Consider the following 23,125-nt stretch of genomic DNA (forward strand, 5'->3'; position numbering starts at 1 on the left):
AAAAACAAACAAAAAAAACAAACAAACAAACAAACAAAAAACACACATTATATAAATCTTGTTTGAAGTAAAAAGCTGGTCTGCAATAGATAAGTGCCTTTTTGTTTCTTGTCTAGGTTGCATTAACAAAACCTCATTCATTAGTAAACATATGCACATATTATCTCTGAGAGCTTAAACAACTTCTATTAACTGATATGTCCTTGCCCTAGGTGTCATTATTGATCTGATAATGTAACTGTCCTCACTTTTCAGAAATTAGACAATTATTCTCTAGAACCAGAATCATTTATCATTATGAATTCTGTGATCTTTTTCAGTAAGAGATATGCTATGCAATTTCTCCTACAAAGTCTACCTTTATTTGCTCTTTTTTTAGTCTGAATGAGTTCAGAAGTAAAAATCAAAGTTAAAAACAAAGAATAAAAAAACAAAACAAAACACAATTCTCCTTAAGTTTTCACCATAGAAAGGCTATAAGGCCAGTCAAATGAATTATGGCTTCCTTAGATTTTAAGTCCCTTTGAGGGGAGGGAATGTTCTGGGTCTCTCCCCACCCACTCCCAATCTTTGTATCTCAAGTTCCAAACACTAAATAATTGGTAACTAATGAATGCAGCTATATGACTTTTTGATACCCAAAAGCTAAGATACAGGTTCGGTGTATTATAAACCCTAATGTACAACACATTATTTATCTAGAGATTTATAGGGTTTATTCTCACTTTAAAAAGCATATATGAATACTGTAGCCTGTTGCTCAGATAACTGAGATTAATGATAATCTGACTGTAGTACTTGGTTAGCACTGACATGCTTATGAATAATTTTCTGGTTTGTGTTTGTACCAGAAAAGTAATGGCTTCATGATTTCTCAACATTAACAAAAATTGACTAGGTGAACTTTCATCCTTAGAAAAGAGAAATAAACTAGAATAGGACGAAAACCAAATGTCTAAGTATGGAACAAAGATTTAATGGTTCCTAGTAAGTGGGGTTTTGGTTTTTTGATTTTTTACTGGACCTGTGACTTTGTTAGTGTAAAGAGCTACCAGAGAAAAATTACTTCTTCCCATCCAATCAGTTGTACTTCTGTCATTTTTAGTCTTAGAGAGTTGCATGTGGGACCTAGATGTTAAGTGACTTTTCCCAGTTCACATAACCAGTATATATCAAAACTGGGAACTCAATATAGGTACCTCTTCCCAAACCTAAGACTAGTTCTCTATATGAGATTCTACATTCCATCTATCAATGGACTAGTACCAACACAAAAGACTTTTTCTGATGTCTCTTTGGGATATGGAGATGACCCTTGTTCCCCAAAGCAGCACACTGTTCTATTTTATCTATGGATCTGACCTCTGATCATGCTATGGACTGGGGACCAGCCTAGTTAAGTGGGGAAATACAACACTAAGAAGCTGATCTCTGAGTAATGAATTATTTGGCCATGGTGTCCCATAAAACAGAAAAAATAAAACTTTATCCTCATTCCTGTGTGGCCCTTTTCTATTTCTGCAGCACTGGTGAAAGAATAAGGAAAAGGAGCATAGAAAATGATTTGAATCATAGTTAAAAGATGAAATTGCTAAATCCTAAATTTACAATATAAAAATAAAGAAAGATTATCTCAACAATGATGAAATGGTTAGTCATCTATTTTGGAATCATTTCTATATCAGCTGCCTCTCTCAAGTCAGACCATTGATACATAGAATGCATACCAATTATAAGGACAAAGATGAAAAGTTATGGAGTGAAACTAAAATAAAGTACAAATTAACCTATTTTTAAAGCTATTTGCACCCCAAATTCCAAAAATGTAAAAAAAAATAGACATGGATCTGCTCATCAGTTCCTATGGAATTTTAAGGGATGTAAAGCAATCACTACAACAATAAAGGCAAAAGAAGCAAGAAATTGCTTCAGCCGACAAATACGTTGATCTTGCCAAACGGAGGAACGTGGCAGCCAAGAGCAATACTATTAAAATACAAACTATTATGTAAAACTGACAGAGGAAAATGACAGAAAATTATGTATGGTGCTGCCACATTTTAAAAAATAAAATCACTTGAAAACTACCTTTACATGATAACAGGAAAATCATAAAATGCCTTTAAGATTAAAACAAATTAAAATAAAATAACATCACAAGGGATGCTAGCCTTTGCTAGAATACCTCCAGAGAGGACAAAGCCACAAGTTCCTAGGTTGGTACATTCCATTTTTCTACAACTGTAATTTTTTTTGTCAGTCTTAATAGTATTGCTCCAGTTACATGTAAAGAGAGTTTTCAACATTTGTTTTTAAAAGATTTTAAGGTCCAAATTTTTCTCCTTCCCTTCCCTCCCACCCTCCCCAAGACAGAAAGCAATCTGATATTATGTCACATTAAACATATTTCCACATTAGTTTCTGTTGTGAAAGAAGAATCAGAACAACAGGGGAAAACCAACAAAAAACAAACAAACAAATCAGATTCCACAGTTCTTTTTTGTGGATGTGGAAAACATTTTCCATCGTGAGTCCTTTGGAATTGCTGAGAAGAACTAAAGCTATCAGCTACAACTCTAAATGTGAAGAAGCTTTTCATTACATCAAACATAAATTTGCCCCTTGCCCCTCTCCCCAATGACTTTTACCCCATTATTCCTAGCTGTGCTCTATGAAGGTCTAGCCAAATGATTCCTCTTTCCTATTACAGCCTTTCAAATTCTTGACAGCAACAATCAGGCTCTTCTTACATATTTTCCTCTTTACTCTAAAATTCCCCTAATTCCTTCATCGGATCTTCTAAGAAAAACTTAAAAGCCTTAATTAACTAGGGTACCCTCATTTGGATGCTTTAAAGCTCACCAATCATTTTCCTAAACTGTTGAACCCAAATGTGAAATATGGTCCCACCAAGAAAGAGTGCAGGGCTAGGATCTCTTTGGGTAATACCATCGTGCATACTAAAGCCCTCTTATTGTGACCCAAGATGACATTAGTTTTACCTGGCTGCCATATCTCCCAACTAACTTCCTGAGGGGTGTGTGAGGCCAGATCCATAGATAAATACATATATATGACTTACATTTATCCTAAGTGAATTGTATCTTACTAAACTCATGTTTTCTTATGTTTGTTTTGTTTTTAAAGGAAGGAAGGAATAATGAATTTGCAGAAAGCTTTGCTTGAAACCCAATGAAACCAGATCATCCCCAAAGTATGTAAAGATAAAACTTGGAGGAGGACAATGAATGGATGGAAACCATAAAACATCTGTGACTATGTCTATAACTAATTATTTTTTTTTCGTCAGTGACAAGGGAGGCCCCTGCATTTGGTTTCTAACCTCCTAGTCCCAGATGGCTGAAGGAGTGTAAATGGCATCGATGACAATAAAGACATAAAGAACAGATGGACCAGATCAACTATATACAGAGGAGATTTGTGCCAGAGATGCCAGAATTTCAAAGGCATTGAGGAATCAATTCTCAAAATGTAGGAAAAAGGCAAAGGTAATGAGTAACAGGATAAAACAATTGGGGACATCACTGAAAAAATCTTCCATCAAGACATCAATAATTATCAACTCACATGTCCCTCTTCTCACTTCTACAAAATCCTTAACATCTATCTACACATGGGTTTCCATGATAAAATGTGAGGAAATAGGCATGCTTTCACTTAAGACACGAAATTCTAAAATTCTTTAGAGTCACAAACCTGACCAATAAGTGTGGGGATACAAAATCCTACCGTGATTTTTGTTTGTTGACCAAAAAATAATATTTGGTTTGGCCAAGTAAAATGTAGTCTTTAAGTCTCTTCTTCAACAACTTTTGCCCCACACATAAATGAAAATTACACAAGATTTCTTGATGCAACAGTATTAACTTTATTCAGTAAGCCTCTGATTACCAATATTAAATAAAGTCTAAAACAGGAAAAATTTATTCTTGCCAGATGTTCATCACCTCCATGAGTTTACCCAGTGCAGAGTCCAAATAAAGGAAGTATTCCCTAGAGAAGACAAGACCCTCTAGATGATCCCTATTTGCAGATGACATTGTGTTAAATGCATCAAGCTCTGTAATGTTAATTGCAAAGATGCCTAAACAAGATTCTTAAGATTTCAGGGTAACATTTCACACAGGAAAAATCAAGTTGAAGAATTTCTATAGGCCAGAATGATTTGAAGTTGAACAGAGAGTCCACTGGTTGTTCACCAACATAGATATATTCAACAGAAATAGCAGATGGACAATGAGTTGGCCCAGAATTGAATAGGAACAAGAAACAAAGTTGTCACATTTGAGAGACTGCAGAGTGCTTTTTATAACCCCAAACTTCTCTCCCAAAACAAACCCCCTATTTTTCATGTCAATATCCTGCCAGTTATGCAGTATGACTATAAATCATGTAATTCTATGATCACTGAAAAATCAAAATTGTAAATTACTGAAAAGGGAAATACCTAGAAGTGGTGGGTAAAGACAGCCTATTACTAGTGATGTCTTATAAGCAACATGTTTTATTAAACAATATCGTGAAAGAAGTAAGCCAGAAAAGTAGGCACACTGGAGGAGGGGAGGAGGAAAAGGAGAGGGAGAGATATGTGTGTGAGTATATGTATGTGTATACATATATATGCATACAAAGCATTAATAAATTAATTAGCTAATTAATTATTTGATCTATAGAGACACACACATATTCCAGAAAAGGAGATACACTGGAGACAGATGTGAGATTTTATATATATATATATATATATATATATATATATATGATATATGTGTGTGTTTGTATAAGTATATATGTGTGTGTATGTGTGTATATATATATATATACATCTATATACATCTATCTATCTATCTATCTATATATATATATATATATATGAATGAGAGAGATCTCAAGAGCAAGGGATAATGGATGGATAAACTATATGCTGATATCTAGACCAAGGCCTCTATTATGTTAGACAGACACCATGGGGAATTTAGATGATTTGCTTAGCCATGAGAGAAAAAAGTGTATCATAATCTCCACCATGAGAGGGCAGACAAGAGCTAATGACATCATAGATCATTAAAGTATAGAACCAGAAAGAAGCTCATAATCAAATCAAATTCAACTGCCTTCCACATTGGGTTTTATATATAAAAGTCCACATGGTATAGGATGAACTTATCAAACTCACAGCTAGAGTGGGCCTAACAGGATTAAAGCTGGTAAATGTTTAACGAAATAAATAAAAATGCTACACAATATACATAATGTTAATTTGTGATTTTTCCTGGTCACTATGAGACTCAAGGATCCGGTTCTATTTGAGTTTGACGCCCCCAGGCTAGTTGATCAAAAGCTAGCCTTGAAGCCTGGAAGAGGAGAGGCTGTGTTACCCTGGGCAAGTCACTTAACCTTTATGTGCTAGGTCAGAGGCGTCAAATGCTCACGTGAACCACAACACCCCTACCATGTAGTGGTCTGAACCTGATGAAAATGCCATTCCAATATGATTTTAATCTGTATTAATTTGTACTAATTAATCTGTATTAATTTTTTAAAAGAGAAATACATAAACTTATGTGGTTTTCTAAGTTAATGTATGGCCTTCAAAGATCCTTGGGTACAGTTTGATTTGAGTTCAACACCACTGTTCCAGAACAGGTTCTGAGCAACTCTCCAGAGAGCTAAGTCTAATCTCTATCCATTTCATCTCTCCAACTCTCTCCCCATATCTAAAAATAGATGTGTATACCCGTACAACTCAATCTATATGCACACGTCAATGCATATACATTGCTTCAATGCAAGGCCATCCCTAGGCAAATTTGGGGGCAGCTGGGGGTGGGGCTCAGCTACATTTTACCTTTAGCAGTTTTTCCCTTCCTTTTTTTCTGCTCCCTTTTGCCTTTTAATGCCCTTCCTTTTTTATTAATCTTCCCAAGCAGCCCACTAGCCTGGGCCTACCCTCCAGGCCTTTCCATAAATATAACTGTAAAACAGACAAAATTTGTCTTGGGAGCCCTAATATTCACTATTCTTTACCCTTTCTCTATCACTACCACCTGCATCCCCTCCAGACATTAAGGAACTTCATGCTTTCTCTCCTTCCCCCATTCAGGTTCTCAGATCCTTTATTTCCATTTATTGGGAACTTCCTCCAAGACTGCCAACTTCTTGTGGACAGAGAAACTGTCTTACTTGGCTTCCTATTATTGCCCTGAAGCTTGACATATCCACCTCTGTGATTCCCACAACCTTTTGAAATTAAAATTCCTCAATCTTAGTTCCATGTCAAGTGAAATAAATGATGAGTAAAAATTTCAAGTGTTACCCCTCTATATTCCCATCATCCAATGAACTGTTAAACAGTACATAAAGGTAATGAACTATCACTACATTATAAACAGTAAGCAATATGAGAAGATATATGAGCCAATACAAAGTAAAGTACACATATGTACCCCATGACTACAAAGATATAAATGAAAAGAATAATAAAACAACTAAAATTGAATGCTGCAAAATCAGAAATGACCAAGCTTAATCTGAGAGAAGATATACGAGAAGGCAACTTTCTCTATTGTTTGCAGAAGGAGGGAATTATGGATGTGGAATATTGCAAAATAAAGTTAGGCCTTTTTTGACATGTTGGAAAGTTTTGTGGAACTGATTTTCCCCACATTTAAGAACTTCTTTGCTATACAGCATCTTTGGTGGGGGCAACAAGGAAAGGATATATTGGAAAATAGAGATGAAATAAAAAGAAAAGAAGGGATAGTGAGGTGGGGCAGTGGGGGATTCTGGGCCTGAAGTCAGGAAAACTCATCTTCCTGAGTTCAAATGTGGCCTCAGATGCTTATTAGCCATGTGACTCGAGGCAAGTCACTTAACCTTGTTTGCCTCAGTTTCCTCATCTATAAAATGATCTGAAGAAGGAAACGGCAAACCAATCATGTATCTTTGCCAAGAAAATCCCAAAAGGAGTCATGAAGAGTCAGACACAAGTAAAATGACATCAAAAAGGAAAGATAACAATTTTTTTTTTCATTTTAAATTTAAAAATAAAGGGATACTGGGGCAGCTAGGTGGTGCAGTAGATAAAACACTGTCCCTGGATTCAGGAGTACAATGAGTTCAAATCCATTCTCAGACACTTGACACTTACTGGCTGTGTGACCCTGGGCAAGTCACTTAACCCTCATTGCCCTGGAAAAAAAACAAAAACAAAATAAAAATAAAAATAAAGGGATTCTACCAGATGTCAAACACTGCCCTCAGTAGTATTTGTAGTCTAACAAGGAAGAACATTCTAGTTTTTGCTAAGATGATTGTCATCCAGAGTTTCTCCATACTTTAATTTTTTGTCATAATCCAATGATAAATTCCCTCATATGAGGAAAATGTGCAAAGTAACCACATAATCTGAGTTGGAAAGAATCTCAGAGACCATTGAGTCTGATTAATAGATGAAACATAATTCCCTCTGCAATATGTCAGACAAGTTTCCCTCCATCTTTTGTTTGAGACCTCCAGTGAGAGGAAATCCATACATCTGAGAAGAAGTCCATTACACTTTGGGACTCTCTTGTTGTTAAGAGGTTTTCCCTTCTATCAGGCCCAAATTTGTATTTGCAGTTTCTACACATTACTACTATTTCTGCTGTCCCAGGCCAAAGAGATGAAATATAATCTTTCTTCCCTATCATAGACCTTCAAGTACTGCATAGGCTCAGAGAGCTAGAAATGGGAGGGACATCAGACACTATCTTGGCCAAACTCCATTTTATGAATAAAGAAACTGAATCCCAGGAATGTTAAGTGCCAACCCCCCAAAAAATCATAGAAGCAGTAATTAGCAACTTGAAGTTAGCTACTATAACAACCCCCCCCCCGCCCCCCGCCAAGGCTTTCTTCTCTGAACTAAACACCCTTAAGTCCTTCGAGGGGTCTGCTTATGCTTGAGTATGGGGCATTCCACCAACTTAGTTGCCCAGATCTAGAAACATTTCAGCTCATCAAGTCCTTCCTAAAAGGTGATTTGCAGAAGAGAACAAAACACACCAGATGTTATCTGACCAGGGCAAAAGAGAGCAAGTCTATCACCCCCTGATTCTAGCAAGTCTCTCATTTTATCCTCACATCAGCTAGAAGAGAGGTGCAATAATTATCTCCATTTTGCAACTGAGGAAACTGAGGCAGATAGAGATTAAGTGATTTACCCAGGGTCATATAGCTAGTTAAGTGTCCTGGTCTTCCTGACTCCATGTGCACCATGGCGCCCCCTAGCTCTTTTATAGATCCCTCTCATTTTACATTAATACAAAAATGTTATAGTCAAGTTTATATTTAGTTAGCACAAAAGTTCACCTTTTTGTAAAAAGTCAAAGAAGCTAATTTACTACTGAAACCAGAAAACTGTAGTCTACACCAAGTACGGAACTTATTTCTCTTCCGAAGTAATGAAGACTCAACATAGCCGCTCGTTGCTACTGAGTACCTGACTTCTTAACATACGTGATTGTGGGAATCCTTGAATTTCAACTGAATATTAAGGAGAAGATAATGAAATACTTTGCAGATAGAACCCTTGATATAATCCATGTGTCTTATTAACATATATCTACTCATTATCATCCTACTTGGTATTTTATTTTACATTTCTTTCAAATGGTTAACAGCATGACTTAGGCCAACCAAAGTGAAAGACAAAGTTGAATAATTATCCTTTACAGATAGCCAATTTAGATAGAATCCAGTCCAAAAAGTGACCTTAATTCAGCAGACCTCCAGTTAAGAGGCAGATATATGTCTTTGATTCAAAAGTACCATTAAACCTGAATGGGCAGAGATGGTTACAATAGAAATTTATCACAGAACTGAATAAAAAATTACTGATTATTCCTATTGCTACCGCACCTTTAAAAATACTTAGAGTCAGGCCTCTCGCCTGAGGATACTAAAGGGACTAAATTAAAGATGAAATTTCTTTGAGTCTAGGTCACATATCTTTTCAAATTATCAAGGGAGTTTTCTGCCCTTTGGGGGCATTTGTCTGCACTTCCCAATCTAAGGAGCACTTCTGAAAAATGTACGTAATATTGAAGGAAGCTGACCTCTCATTGGAATAGGCAAAGATAATGACATAGATCTACCTCCTCTGAGCAAAGGAATATGCAATTTCAAGGAGAGAATGCTGCATGAGCTGTCAAACATGGTCCCTGGGCTGGTGTGTTTTCTTTTTTAATATATTTTATTAATGCTTCAAAAACAAAAGGTGTTAGGACTGGACAATAGAGTACTACAGATTAGAACAGCATGGGGTGCTAAAGCTCTGACAAGCTGGACACAGAGTCCTGTCTCTCTCCTTTACCTTCTCCATCTCCTTTGCAACCACGAAAAGCAGCTTATGGGGCTTTGCTTTGGGGAAAGTCACTGAGGCAGAGAGGTTTCTTTCTATTTGTTGAAAAGGCCACAGGCAGTGCATAGCCAGGAGATGGTTTTCTGTCCTCTATCCCAACCTGTACAAGAAGGGGAAGAGCAGACTCAGTAATTCCTAATTTTCATTTCCTGTCTTTGACAGTTATGAAATATGAGCCAGTGGGCAACACAATGGAACTACTCTGTGTGGGGACTTCATCAGCTTATGCACAACACATTTTCATTCTCTTCTGGTGTTCTCCACAAGATGTTCGGAAACAGTGAAATGCAATAAAATACATTGTGGTTTCGATTACTAAGAAGCATTAAATTATACTCGAAGCAATTCCCTAAATGAATCTTTGTAGGTATTAAAGTGAAAAACATAATCATGATGAAAGGACTGCCCCCCCCCCATTTCCTACCCCAGCTCCCACTCTGACAGAATCCACGTGGCTGCACAAAATTACCCATGAAAAGTGTTTTCTTCACACACCATGGAAATAGAGCTGCCACAGGGGCAGAGTCGAGCATATTTATAATAATCAACAGATGCACAGGAGAAAGAGTTTGTTCTATTGAAACGATAGAGTTAATTTCATTAAATATAATGAAATTATCCAAATGGGAATCTAGCCAGAATGTTAAAACTCTCTTTCTGGCTCCCCTTGCATTGTGTTAGGTAGAGAAATATCTAGACAGACAGTCAATAGGCTCATAAATTTATTTTATTTTATTTTTGTGGGGCAATGAGGGTTAAGTGACTTGTCCAGGGTCACACAGCTAGTAAGTGTCAAGTGTCTGAGATCATATTTGAACTCAGGTCCTCCTAAATCCAGGGCTATTGCTTCATCCACTGCACCATCCTAGCTGCCCCTAGGGTCATAAATTTAGAACTGGAGGAGACAAGAGGGGCAATCTAACCAACCCTTTTGGTTTTGTAGATGAGCAAACTGAGCCCAAAGAGATGGGATAGTCTGCTCAAGGTTACAGAAGTAATTACTGGTAGATACAAGATGACAGAAAGACAAACAGAGGGACAGAGAGAGAAGAACAATACCCAAAGTAAAATGAAGTTGGTGGAAATGCTATTTATTCTATCATACATTCTGGAACAAAAATAGTCAAGTCAATGGAATCTATTTTAATTCTAGAATCACAAACCAGAAAAAATCCACAGTGATTTCCTTAATTTCTTTGAAACTCCGGTTACTTATCTCTCAAGTAGGGGTAACCATATTCACCCCCAGATAACTGAGTTTTGCTTTTGGTTTTGTTTTCTTTTCTTTTGAGGCAGGGGCTTTGTAGATGTTAAAACATTATGTCATCATTACTATTTGTGTTTCAAAAAAATAAGCTATCCTCCAAAGGGTACCCACTCTTCAGGGGGCCACTTTTGTTGTTGTTTGGGGTTTTTTTGGGGGGGTTGTGGGGCAATGGGGGTTAAGTGACTTGCCCAGGATCACACAGCTACTAAGTGTCAAGTGTCTGAGGCTGAATTTGAACTGAGGTCTTCTTGAATTCAGGGCTGGCACTTTATCCACTGTGTCACCTAGCTGCCCCCAGGGGGCCACTTTTTAAAACCAGTCTCCTTTTAACTATGTATTTAATCCAAGGAGATTTTAAATTATAGGGGATATAGTGGATAGAATACCAGATTTGGAGTCCGGAAGACCTGTTCGCATTCTGCTTCGGGTGCTTATTAGCTATGTGTCCCTGGGCAAGTTACTTAACATGTATACCTCAGTTTCCTCATTTATAAAATGAGAATAATAACAGCCATGAGGATTCTATGCGGATTAAATGAGATTTTAGATATATAGATGGATATTTATGTATATAATGCTTTGTAAACTTAGAGTTATAAACATACAGAGTTGTTGTTGTTGTTAATAAGTGACTAGGTGGTACAGTGGCTAGAGAGTCAAGAAAGACTTGAGTTTAAAGCCAGTCTCAGATATTTACTAGCTGAGTGACCCTGGGCAAGTTACTTATACTCTGCCTCAGTTTCCTCAACTGTTAAATGTGGGAAAGAATAGAACCTACTCCCAGAATCGTTATAAAGATCAAATGAGGTCATAATTGTAAAGCATTTAGCACAGTGCTTGGCAGATATTAGGCAGTATAACAATGTTAGCCAGTAGTATTGTTGTCATCGTTATCAGTCTTAGAATTTGGGATATAAAAGATCATTGAGATCATCTCATTTACAAATGAGTAAAACAAGACTCAGAAGTTTTAAGTGATTTACCCATGGTCACACAGGCAATAAGTAGAAGAACCTGAAGGGACATCCAGGTTCTTTGACCCCACTCCTTCCACAGAACAATGCCAATGTGCCCACATCTGGTAGCACCTCCAAAAACAGCCTTCCTTGCAGACACATTTTCACAAACATATGAGTAGCCAACATTGTGATTTGTGAGGAGTCACACAGTGGGTTTCTCTTTCAGTGTGAAGGGAAGGATAAAGTCACTCTAGGGTAACTGTGCAGATATGGCCCCTACACAATAATAGATGCTATACTATTTTCATGACTTCTTATTCCAAATACAAGTGATAAAGCCTAAAACAGAGAGTACCTTGGAAGGCAAAATATGAGCGGGGCTCTTATTTCACTCCTTAATTTAGGGATTCCCTGGTCATCTCCTTCTTATTTGGTTTGGTTGATTTACTACAGTTTTGGGGGGAAAGGAAGACTACTTTTGGTTGCTGAGGCAAAGGAAAGACAACAGAATTATTCACAAGACAGTAAGAAAGTGAATAGCATGAGTATGTATACATGGTTCTGGGGGGCAATTTGAGGGTTATGGAGTAATAGCTTTGTGGAAAGGGATTCGTGCACATGTGGGGGTACTTTCTACCAATGTGGAAGCAGCTTTGTGGTTTTTGAGGGAATTCAGAGAGTATATTGGGTGTGTCTGTATTTTTGAAGAGGATGTCTTTGGAAAGGGCCATAGATAAATGTTAGCATTTCACCTGCAAATTCATTTGCCTTAAGGGAAGTAGGGATGGAGGTGCAGGAGGACAAGAGTAGAGGGGTGTGACTGCTTTAAAAAAGATCGCCTGGCAATTGCCATGTATAAGCAAAGTATCTTCAGATTCTTTCGCCCACAGAAAAATGAAATGGAATTTGCCCAAAAGAATTTGCCAATCTTCAAATAAAAAAATTGGCAACCCTAATTATAACTGAACACAATGATTGTGCAGCATAAATCATCTCGATGCTGTCCCCCGTACACCATTCCAAGGCAATGGCCCCATAGCTGGAGTTTGAATGTAAGCTTCCAGGCAATTAAAGACATATCAGAGTTGAAGGAGACCTTAGAGGTCATCTGGTCTAATCATTTGCAAAAAATCCCCTTTGAGACATACTTAACAGGAGGTCACCCATCCTCTGCTTAAACATGTCCACTGATGTGATAGTAAACTCATTACAGTTATCCCTTCTACATCCCTGGGGTTAGAGGTGCAGTGCCCCCTGTGATCTAGAAAATCCACCTAAGATTTTTTTTGGCCCTCCCTCCATGTCAGAGAAGAAGTCTGAATTGTTTTCTCTTCCTTTTGTGGGGTGTTTACAATACTTATTGTAAAATCTGGCTTTATGTTATATAATGCTATACATATTTTATGTATTTCTGAATTTCTAAACTTTTTTCTATACTGTCCACCGGCCTGTGTGTGTCTGCAGCTTACATAAAACTCCCCCTTCCCCAAAAAAATTTCCATTTAATTTCTTATGCCCACCTGTGACATATCAAAACTATGATGGGGAAACTTGTCATGTGGAAGGGATAAGTCTAATTCTTAAAAGATCTCATTCTATTCCTGAACTTTTCTAATTGTTACAAGGTTCCTCTTCATATGGAGTTAAAATCTGTATCCCTGTGATTCCACCACCATTGTTTGTCCTGGTTACATCCTCTGAACTATAGAGAATAAGCCTAATGTTTCTTACAGATGCGATCCCTTCAGCTATCTGAAGATAGTGACAAAATTCTACCACCTCCTCTCCCCAAGCATTCTTTTTTACCAGCTAAACATTTAAAGTTCCTTCAGAAATTGCTCATATGGCTTGATATCCAGTCCCATCTCCATCCCAGAGACTTTCAGAGGTATTGAGTGTTCAGTGTCACTCTAAAATGGGATGCCTAGAACAGAATATATTTACCTGACCAGCAGAGAACAGAGTGAGACTCTTACCTCCCTTATTCTTTTTTTTTTTTTAGTGAGGCAATTGGGGTTAAGTGACTTGCCCAGGGTCACACAGCTAGTAAGTGTTAAGTGTCTGAGTCCAGACTTGAACTCAGGTCCTCCTGAATCCAGGGCTAGTGCTCTATCCACTGTGCCACCCAGCTGCCTCTTAGCTCCCTTATTCTAGAATGAAAATAAATGGTTTAAGATTTCCCTGTCAGTGATGCAACTCAGAATGCTCAAGATTGCTAGTGAGCACAGCAGGAATGAAACAAATGAGACTTTTCTAGTGGAAAGTTTGAAATAGATAATGTCATACATATTGAATTTTTCCTTGAACAAAACAACAAAACAAATGATTTATTGAACACCCATTTTGCATGACATTATGTAAATCCTACTTTCCAAGATTTTCGTAAAAGTACAACAAGCAATAGAATACCCTTAACTTGAATAAAGCCTAAAATAACAACGGTTCAATACATTTCCATTCCTGCCGTAGTATCTGAAAATATTCCCCAGTTTAAAAATATTGTCTCCCTAAACCTATCCTCATCATTTGAGTAAAATTAGTTTAAATGGAAGGCCAAGTGGTGTCTAGTTCATCATCTGTCATTTTTTACAAAGAAATATATTTGATTGGAAACACCCCCCAAAAATTAAAAGCAAAGGAACATTTTATAATCCAAATTCAAGTCACTTTGTATAATTTGACACTCAATGAACATACAAATACAAAACAAATTCTACGAAAGAGACTGTTCTGAATAAAATAGGCTCATACTGAATTAAATGTGATAACGTTATTTAAACATTCACTATTCTCCTTGTTCTTGACATAGCCTTAAGCCTACTGGTATTTCCAGCTCTGTTAATACAGAACACACATTATTCATCAAAGACTACATAGTCATTCATGAGACCATGTTATTTAAGGGTAGGATTGCTTAATGCTACAAATGATCAAATCCAACATTTAATGCTATTCCATATTTAGCATATAAATTAGCTCAGCATGTGATTTTGTTAGTTTTATTTTATTTCCAAATTATAAGGGCAGATTCATAGAGTACAGCACTTATTTTAATTGAGTACTTAAAAGTAACAAACCCAAACACATCATTGCATCAGATTTCCTTGTCATAAGGAACAACACAGTGTAGTCCATTAAAAATTCACAAACTGCACCACTAACACATAGTTTTCATTCTTCTTATAGCAAAAACTTCTTTAAGGTGGCAGGGTGCAAAGTCTGAAAGACCCAACCAGGAAATTATTCTAGTAGGCATTTAAATATTGATTATGGCTTTCCTAGAGCAGAAACCCTTAAAGCCAAGGATCCATGGCTGGTTTGGAAGGGATGGGGAGCTTTTGAGGTGATGTGGTTATAAAAAGAAATAGTATAGTATTTAATATAAGGCAAAATAGGAAGTTACTAATCAATTACATCTACAAATGCTGGATTGAAAATATAAACTCATTGAGCTATTGAAGAGACCTGAGAAGCCATCTAATCCAACCCATTCATTTTTACAAGTTAGAAAACCTAGAGATACAGAGGGATCTGCCCCAGGTCATAAGGTTATAAGGTTATAACCATTAGAGTCAGAATTTGAACTCAAGTCCTTTAACTCTATAAATAGCAATTTTCCCGCTGTACCACAATGCCTCTTCTATTGAAAGTTTCAGTTAAAGAAAAACTTATTTATTCATGTACCTAAGTAAAGAAGATGCACTAAGGCAGCTTGGCATCATAGACAGATCATTGTACTTAAAGGCAGGAAGACCTTGGTTCAAATCTTGCTTTTAGTACTAATGCACCTGGATGCCCCAAGTCAAGTCCCTAAGCTTCTTCTCAACCTCAGTTTCCTCTTCAATATAAATGGAGATATCAATAGTACCTACTTCAGATGACTGTTGTCATGCTCAGGGGATGAAGATATAAGCTGCTTTGCAAATTTTACAGTTCCATGTAAGCATGAGATACTACTATAATAATGATTGGTGTAGGGAAGTATCTATCTTTAAAGTTACACTTGGCCCAGGGCAGCTAGGTGGCACAGTGGATAGAACACCGGCCCTGGAGTCAGGAGTACCCGAGTTCAAATCCGGCCTCAGACACTTAACATTTACTAGCTGTGTGACCCTGGGCAAGTCACTTAACCCCAATTGCCTCACTAAAAACAAAAAACAAAGTTACACTTGGCCCATTCAAAACGACGTCAATTTGAGGAAATTTTGGAAATGTCTTAAAAAGATGTTTGTTCTTTCTCAAGAATATGTCCCTATTTCAGACCAGGAATGGGAAACATGGAGAGTACTGCAAAATTCCAGTTTCCTTAACATGAGGGCATATGTCAGATGGAAGCCACTGCAAGAGAATCACTGTGGTATTTTGTTTCTATCATTTCATATATATTTGACATTGAATACTTGAAGTATTCTGAAATAAGATTTGGTATAATTAGAAAAATAGGGTTGCAACAATCAAAAGATGTCAAGATTATGATTTAGGAAAGAGAACTCCCTTTTGGGAAAGAAACTGGTCATCTGCAGTCCTACAGACTACATTGAGACTCTCTAGCTTCTGGCTAAGAGGAGCCCAAAGGAGTCAGCAAGAGTTGGGGGCTCCCCCGTCATGATAAGAGGCACATCAGACTTTCTGAAAACACATCATGATTTGTATAATGACTCAATCCACACACATTTCTTAAGCAGTATTTACTCAACACTGGCTGAGCATTGGAGATTAAAAAAAAAAAAAGGTAATCTCTCCAAGGGGACAGCATCCTTTGAGGTAAGAGAAGCCATGTGAAAGAGAAGACAAGAGTAGAGACAGTATATTAGTTGAAGAAGAGAATACTTTGAGCCAAGATGTCCATGTAAAGGTATGTGGTAGACATGGCTCTCAAGTTGGGTCATGAAGAGTACTAAGTGCCTTTGATGAGTGGTATTGATGCCCAAATCCCATCAGTTCCAACCAGGACTGAAGCGTGCGTGTTCCCAAGAGCCCTCACTCTGAATGTTGAGCCATTATGTTGGTTACTTCTTCAAATGAAGATACCCAGTTTCACACCCAAACTGAATAACACAAAGAGACACAAGTCAAGCTACAATGACAATTACATGATAATTTGTCACTTACAGATTTTATTTCAATGATGTCACTCCTTTTCACTCTTCATGAATCAACTAAAATAAATCCAAACTCAGGAATCAAGTAAAATTCATTCAAACTCAATCTAGTGAATATTTTATTTCACTTGACATGTGACTTCATAGATTTAGGAAACTCCTGTAACAAAGCCAATCAGCACCTGCTTAGCAATTTATAATCTTAATGAGTTGCCTGGGGATATTGAGATTAAGTGTCTTACCCAAGGTCTCTCTAGCCTCCATACCACTGCCCATTGAATATTAATTTGAAAATAAAGATTCTTTACATCAAAACAAAGGACCGGGTGCAGCTCGGTGGTACAGTGGATAAAGCATTGGCCCTGGATTTAGGAGGACCTGAGTTCAAATTTGTCCTCAGACACTTGACATTCACTAGCTGTGTGACCCTGGGCAAGTCACTTAACCGTCATTGTCCTGCAAAAAAACAAATAAACAAAACAAAGGACCAGTATTACAAATTAAATATGCATTTTTCTGTCTAAATTTCCTTAGTTGGAGGAAATTTGCTTGGCTTTCTGAATCCTGACATGGCAATAGAGGAACTTTCTTGGTCTGAAATGATGGGTTTTATCTAAGTGGATTTTTCTTAAAGATTATCTTTTACTTTCTTTCTAAAATTAAAACAAGGAGGCATTCTTAATATACATAATGGTAAAAGAGTGCATGATTTTCCCATCTGTCTTTTGAAAATTTTTAATAATAATAATAATGATAACAAATATATAATACAAATAAAATATAAACATATATAATGTAAATATAAATAAATATATAATATAAAGGTATGCTTTGTGTCTTCTGAGGTAATGTGTATAGAATCTTAAAGGTTAATTGATAACTCGAGATTTCAAGGGAATTTTTTTTTTCCCTTCTTACTTGTTGATTCTTTTAAGGCAGTTATTTGTTCAGGTTTACTGATAAACATGAATAAGAAAAATATCTGAGCTTGTTATTACTGCAGTGGGGGAGGAGGACTGGTTTCTATGTAAGAAGAAGGGAGGTGAAAATTCCAATTTTCTCTCAAAACAATGAAAAATTTTAATAGGGAACTGCCTACCCTTGATTCCTCTCTTTTCTTTTTCTTTATAGTATGGCAAAATTCATAGGAATATGCTTATTAGACATAAAGGCAGCATGCCATACTTTTTATACATACTTCCCAACAATTAGAAAAGTTCAACCTTCAAATAAAATCTCTGCATTTATACCCTTGGATGAGAAGAGCCAAGTTTTACTTTAACTTTAGGAATATGGCTTGATAACTCCCAAATATTTTATTATCCCTGCAATTCTCACTAAAAATGTAATGTAAATGTCCACTAAAGTAAATACTCTGAAATAAACAGCATAGGAAAAAAAAAAAATGCTGCGCACAGTAGTTTTGACTGTAATAACCCACACTAGCAAACACTAGGGGCAAATGGAAAACTGTGAAAGTACATTTTTAAGAGAGCAACATTTTATACCTGGAGCATTTCCAGATATTTCTTTTTAAATAACCATCCAAGAAACACATTTTTATGTCCACATTTGATTGTGACTCTGTTATTCTCTCTGGTAAAGTAAGTTGGTGTATATTTTAGTTCTGAGATTCTATTCTATGGGATTTTATAGGCATGTCCCTTTTTTATATCATCTCTAATTTTAAAGGAAAAAAAAAAACCCGAAGTTTTGAATTTGACTAGGAATGGCTACCACAAGTAGGGTAAGGTGGGAAGTCAGTTGTAAGTCAAATGGCCAGGCCCTGTTCAATAGCTATGAGAAGAGGTTAATAGTCACTGAAGTTAAAAGGTACACCTATCATTTCTGAGGATTTACTGAGGGCTAGAAAAGTACTTCAATTAAAAAAAGAAGTAAACCAGTATAGTGTCTATCTTTTTTAAAGGGAAAAAGCATGACTTGTCAATTGCGTATCTGAAAACGTAACATCTAGCTCAAGAGAAACACCATTGGGAGGGGAAGAAGGGTTGGAAGAAGGAAAGGAATCATTAAATCAATATGGAAATACCTTGAGAAGAATGAAACACTGACACAGCTTTAAAAAAAAAAGTTTGACAAGTAAAGCCTCTCATTTCATCTCTCAAAATGAACTCCCTAACAAACTAGAAAAACAGGCTAGACCAGAAAACAATTGTACAAGGGACACAAGGGGAGATATATGATGAGTTTCAAATTAAGGGAAAAAAAACTGTCATTTGATGATCCCTAGGGGGACAGTCCTGGACCCCATGCTACATAATCTTTCCATCAATGACAAATTACAAAATGCAGAATATACCCATTATAACATTTTCAGATGTCATCCAGTTGAGGGGAGGAGTGTCCTGAACCTTGGAAATATGTTCAAATTAACAGTGACATGTCACTGTTGGAGTGGTGGTCTATAGTCTGTATAGTATGGTCTATGGCATATATAATATGTAGAACAGGTTCAGTGCCATTAACTGAAAAGAATCGGCCTGGGGAGAAAAAGCAAACTAAAAAAAAGTTTGGGAAAGACTAAGTTGTAAGGTTGGGACAATGGGGTCATAGCAAGATGTTCAACAGGGTCATGAAACTAGCATTTTCATTTTTAAAACAAGTACAATAATGGATAAAACTGTTATTCTCTATACAGAATAATGCTATTTGGCCACCCACTCTCAGTAGGACTTCTATTTTGATAAGAGATTGCCTTAATACTTTTGTATCCTCTTGCCCAAGGTCTCTCTTACTGAAAGGTATGCATTTGGGAAAGAACTGGTCAGGGTTCAGAGTACAATCTGTGGCCACAGAGCAGGGTTTCCCCCCCCCACCCCCAGACCCCAAGAACTCATGACTTACAGCATATACTAACTCCCTGAGGGAACCCTCTCAAACTGAAACAGGAGTAAAAGTGAGTCTGGACCAGTGAAGTACCCCAGGCTCTCCATACACAGAAGCACTCAGGTCTTTATTGGAGTCACATGTCTAGTTCAAATCTCCCCCAACTAAAAAAGCGATATTTGGAAGAAAACTGCTAGAATAACTGAAGGTTTGGAGACCCCCCCATAAATGGTCTTCATTAACCATATGACAGATTGGAGTTTAATACAAGAATGATTTTGCTGACGCAAAAGATAGTTAAACATGTAAGCAGCTTACCAAGGAAGCTTATGAGGTCTCTTATTCGCAAAGATTTTAAAAAATGGAAGAAATTCAAGGAGTTTGAAAATAAAAACTCAATTACCAAAAGCCTCATACAGCCTTAAGATTCTATGGCTAAAAGCTTTGATTCATGCCATGATATCTTATATCTAACTTATTTTGTTCAAATAAATGAGGGCTTTACAAAATCAAACTTTTTATAGTGGATAAGTACCTACAAGGCAATACTTTCCTTCATAACTTACATTTTAGTTCTGTCTTTGCACTGAATACATTTTAAGTTTCATGAGCATAGCCTATATCCAACATAAGCACAGATTTTTCAATGTAACACTTTACTAAAAATCGATTCACCCACATGAAGCATTAAAGTTCACGCTGGAAATTGTCTATAAAGAAAAATGAGTCTAATGTCTAAAACTATTTCTCCCCATTTCATTCTATATGAATTTGACTTTCTCTACCCTGAGCCAAAAGTATATTGTTCCTTGAGTTCATTTACCTACTAAGAATGCAGGTATAATATTTCTGCATGATTCATACTTACATTTTCTTGGAATATATTTGTAGCCTAAAATATCATTAGTGTATAGCATCTTCCAAGGATATAATTAGCATTTAAATCAGAGCCCCCATGCAAGCTCAGTTTCAACTTACCAGAAGCATAGTTTTTAAAATGTTCAGTTTGCTTAAGAATTATGAAATCTCTTGCATTGCAAGATAAAAAGTCAAACAGATGCATCTGTTTATTTTTCTTCCCTTTAATGCTACCTCATGATAAAACACTGGGTGAAATCATGTCACAATTCTCCGCACCTTTCATTGCCTGAGACCTGATGCATCCATATCCTTTTAAAAAGCACCTTTTTCCTTCCCCATAGAGTGAATCTTCCCAAGGCACATGAAGTGGCACCCAAACTTTCCAAACCGGTCCAAACTGGCAGAATCACAAACCTAAGTACCATTTAGAATGAATCCTAAGGAAACCTATACCTCCACATTCCTGCAGCTAACTGCATTCCGTTATTATTTACACATTGAGAAATAAAGCTCCTGACAACCATATGGTGTGAGTACAAATGTAAACAGTCGCATGCCCCTCTCTGTGCGTGGCAGATTTCTAAACTCCATAAACAAGACAGAATGGACTATTGATAAGAAATGTTCTAGGTGCGCATCCCCTGAGTACCGTATTTCTCCCTACCCACCCACACAACACTCTTCTCCCTCTGTTTATTTTGACTCTGGCTGTGTGTATGAGTGCGTGCGTGTTAGAGGGGTTTGGGGGAGAGTTACCGGTGAGGGAGAGCCATTCTTGCATAGGGGGCCTCTGAAGACTCCTTTAATACCACGGTAATGCCCATTCCTGAGATGTCTTGAGCTGATGACCAGGTAACAAGCCATGTGTGTCCGACCGTCCTGGAGGGAGGCGCAGAGTCTCAACTCCTCACTAGACTACGGGCTGGGGGAGTGAATGCGGGCCAGCTCCAGAGGCAGCAGCAGCAGCAGACGGAGAAGGAGGAGGAGGAGGAGAAGGAGGAGGAGGAGCAGCGACTGCTCCCCCCCAACAGAAGACACCATATAGCAGAGGACGCGGCAGCGGCGGTCCGTCCCCTCTCTTCATCCAGTGCCCGGGAGACTGCTTGCTGCCAACAGCAGGCTATACTGAAGGCGGCAGAGGCAGCAGCAGCAGCAGCAGCAGCAGCGGACGCAGCTGCAAACACAGAGCATTGAAGAAACAGGGGAAGCCAGTCCACATGCTGTTCTCACTATGTGCCTGCTAACCAGCCTCTCCGCAATTCCACCCCCACCTTCCCCCCACACACACACACACGCACACACACCCCTTAAAGGACAACTTCCTGCAGCTGGGAGGAATTTGGTAATTCCCACTCACACACCCCCTCCCCTCCAACCTTCCCACCAAGTGTCAACCCCAGGAGCTAAAAGACAAGGATGCTCCGAGATCAGCGCAGGGTCCCAGGACCAGGACGTTCTGGAGGGGTCGTCCCTTGCCCTTCGCTGCCCCTCTGGTGCTGAGCTGGGCTGGGGGCAGTGATGCCCGGGGATCCAGCTGTGCCAGCAGCAGCTGCTGCCTGGGATGTGAGTAGTCAGGAGTCCTTGAGAGAGCCTTTTTTTGGTCACATCCTGCAGACGGTCCCTGTCACCTTAGCTAATTTCAAGGGGGTGAGGGGGGGGGAAGGTGGGTTGGCAAGCAGTGAGATGAGGAGGGAGATGAAGAAGGGAGGCACAACTGATCGGGGTTGGATGGGGGGGGGGAGATAGGGACTCCAGTTGGGGTCGGGTACTCCTCCCAAGCTGGGTCTTTAAGTTCACGTTGCAGCTGACTCGTGGTGGGCTGGAGACCTACGCGATGCTCAGACTTCACGCCGGACACGCCCCGGGGGAGTAGTTGGGGAGCTGGGGGCAGGAAAGAGAAGGACCAGCTGCTGGCAAGACAGCGACTGCCCGAGGGCGCCCCGGCTGCCAAAAGACGGGCCGTGAGGATCCTGGAAGCGGATGCGCTCTTCCCGGGAGCCTCCCTACCCCTCTGCCCTTCATCTTGGTCAACTTTGCGCCCTCTTGTAACTGCGGGGAGCGGGGGGAGGGGGGCGGCAAGCGGGTGAAAGCGGGGAGACAGAGAGAAGGAGGAGGAGAGCCCCTTAATTCTGGCTGTCTCTTTTCTCCAGCATCGCTTCTGTGAATCAGCCAAAGGAAGCAACAGCTCCCCAGCTGGCTGCAAGAATGAGCTATACGGTCCTAAATAGGGCAGATAGATGTGGTATATGGGTAGGCGGCGTGTGTGTGTCTGTACGTAGATCTAAGTAGTTTTAGAAAGAGACCTTCACACAGGATAGAGAATATACCTATTACTATATTCTCTATCTATGCAGATGTTGATCGATAGCTATATCCACAAATATTTGTAAAAGAAAGAACTGTAAAAATTTATCTATACGAATTTGTATACGTGCTTAAAGTTGTGTGTGTGTGTGTGTGTGTGTGTGTGTGTGTGTGTACACGCATATATATTTCTTAGACAACCTTCTCTTTTCCCTGCAATGGGTCCACAGTACATGGCATTTAAGTGAGATTATCTCATTTACTGGGGGAAAAAAGCCACTAGGGAGCAGGCTGAGCTGAGAAAAGACTCTGAGAACAGATTTTCACAGACAGCCAAGGAAAGCCTTCCCTAGAGTTGTGA

The 23,125-nt window shown here is 38.4% G+C and overlaps 1 protein-coding gene across 1 annotated transcript in view; it reads right to left on the bottom strand.

The window, feature by feature from the left end:
- Positions 1–22,060, bottom strand: part of ZNF804B (zinc finger protein 804B) — a 576,688-nt gene extending 554,628 nt beyond the window's left edge. Inside the window, exon 1 of the mRNA XM_043968609.1 lies at positions 21,217–22,060. Within this exon, the coding sequence (XP_043824544.1) occupies positions 21,217–21,324 (108 nt within the window). The 5' untranslated portion in view covers positions 21,325–22,060. The remainder of the gene's footprint in view (positions 1–21,216) is intronic.
- Positions 22,061–23,125: the final 1,065 nt, after the last annotated feature.

The sequence above is a fragment of the Dromiciops gliroides genome, chromosome 5, assembly GCF_019393635.1.
Source record: "Dromiciops gliroides isolate mDroGli1 chromosome 5, mDroGli1.pri, whole genome shotgun sequence".
NCBI lineage: Eukaryota > Metazoa > Chordata > Mammalia > Microbiotheria > Microbiotheriidae > Dromiciops > Dromiciops gliroides.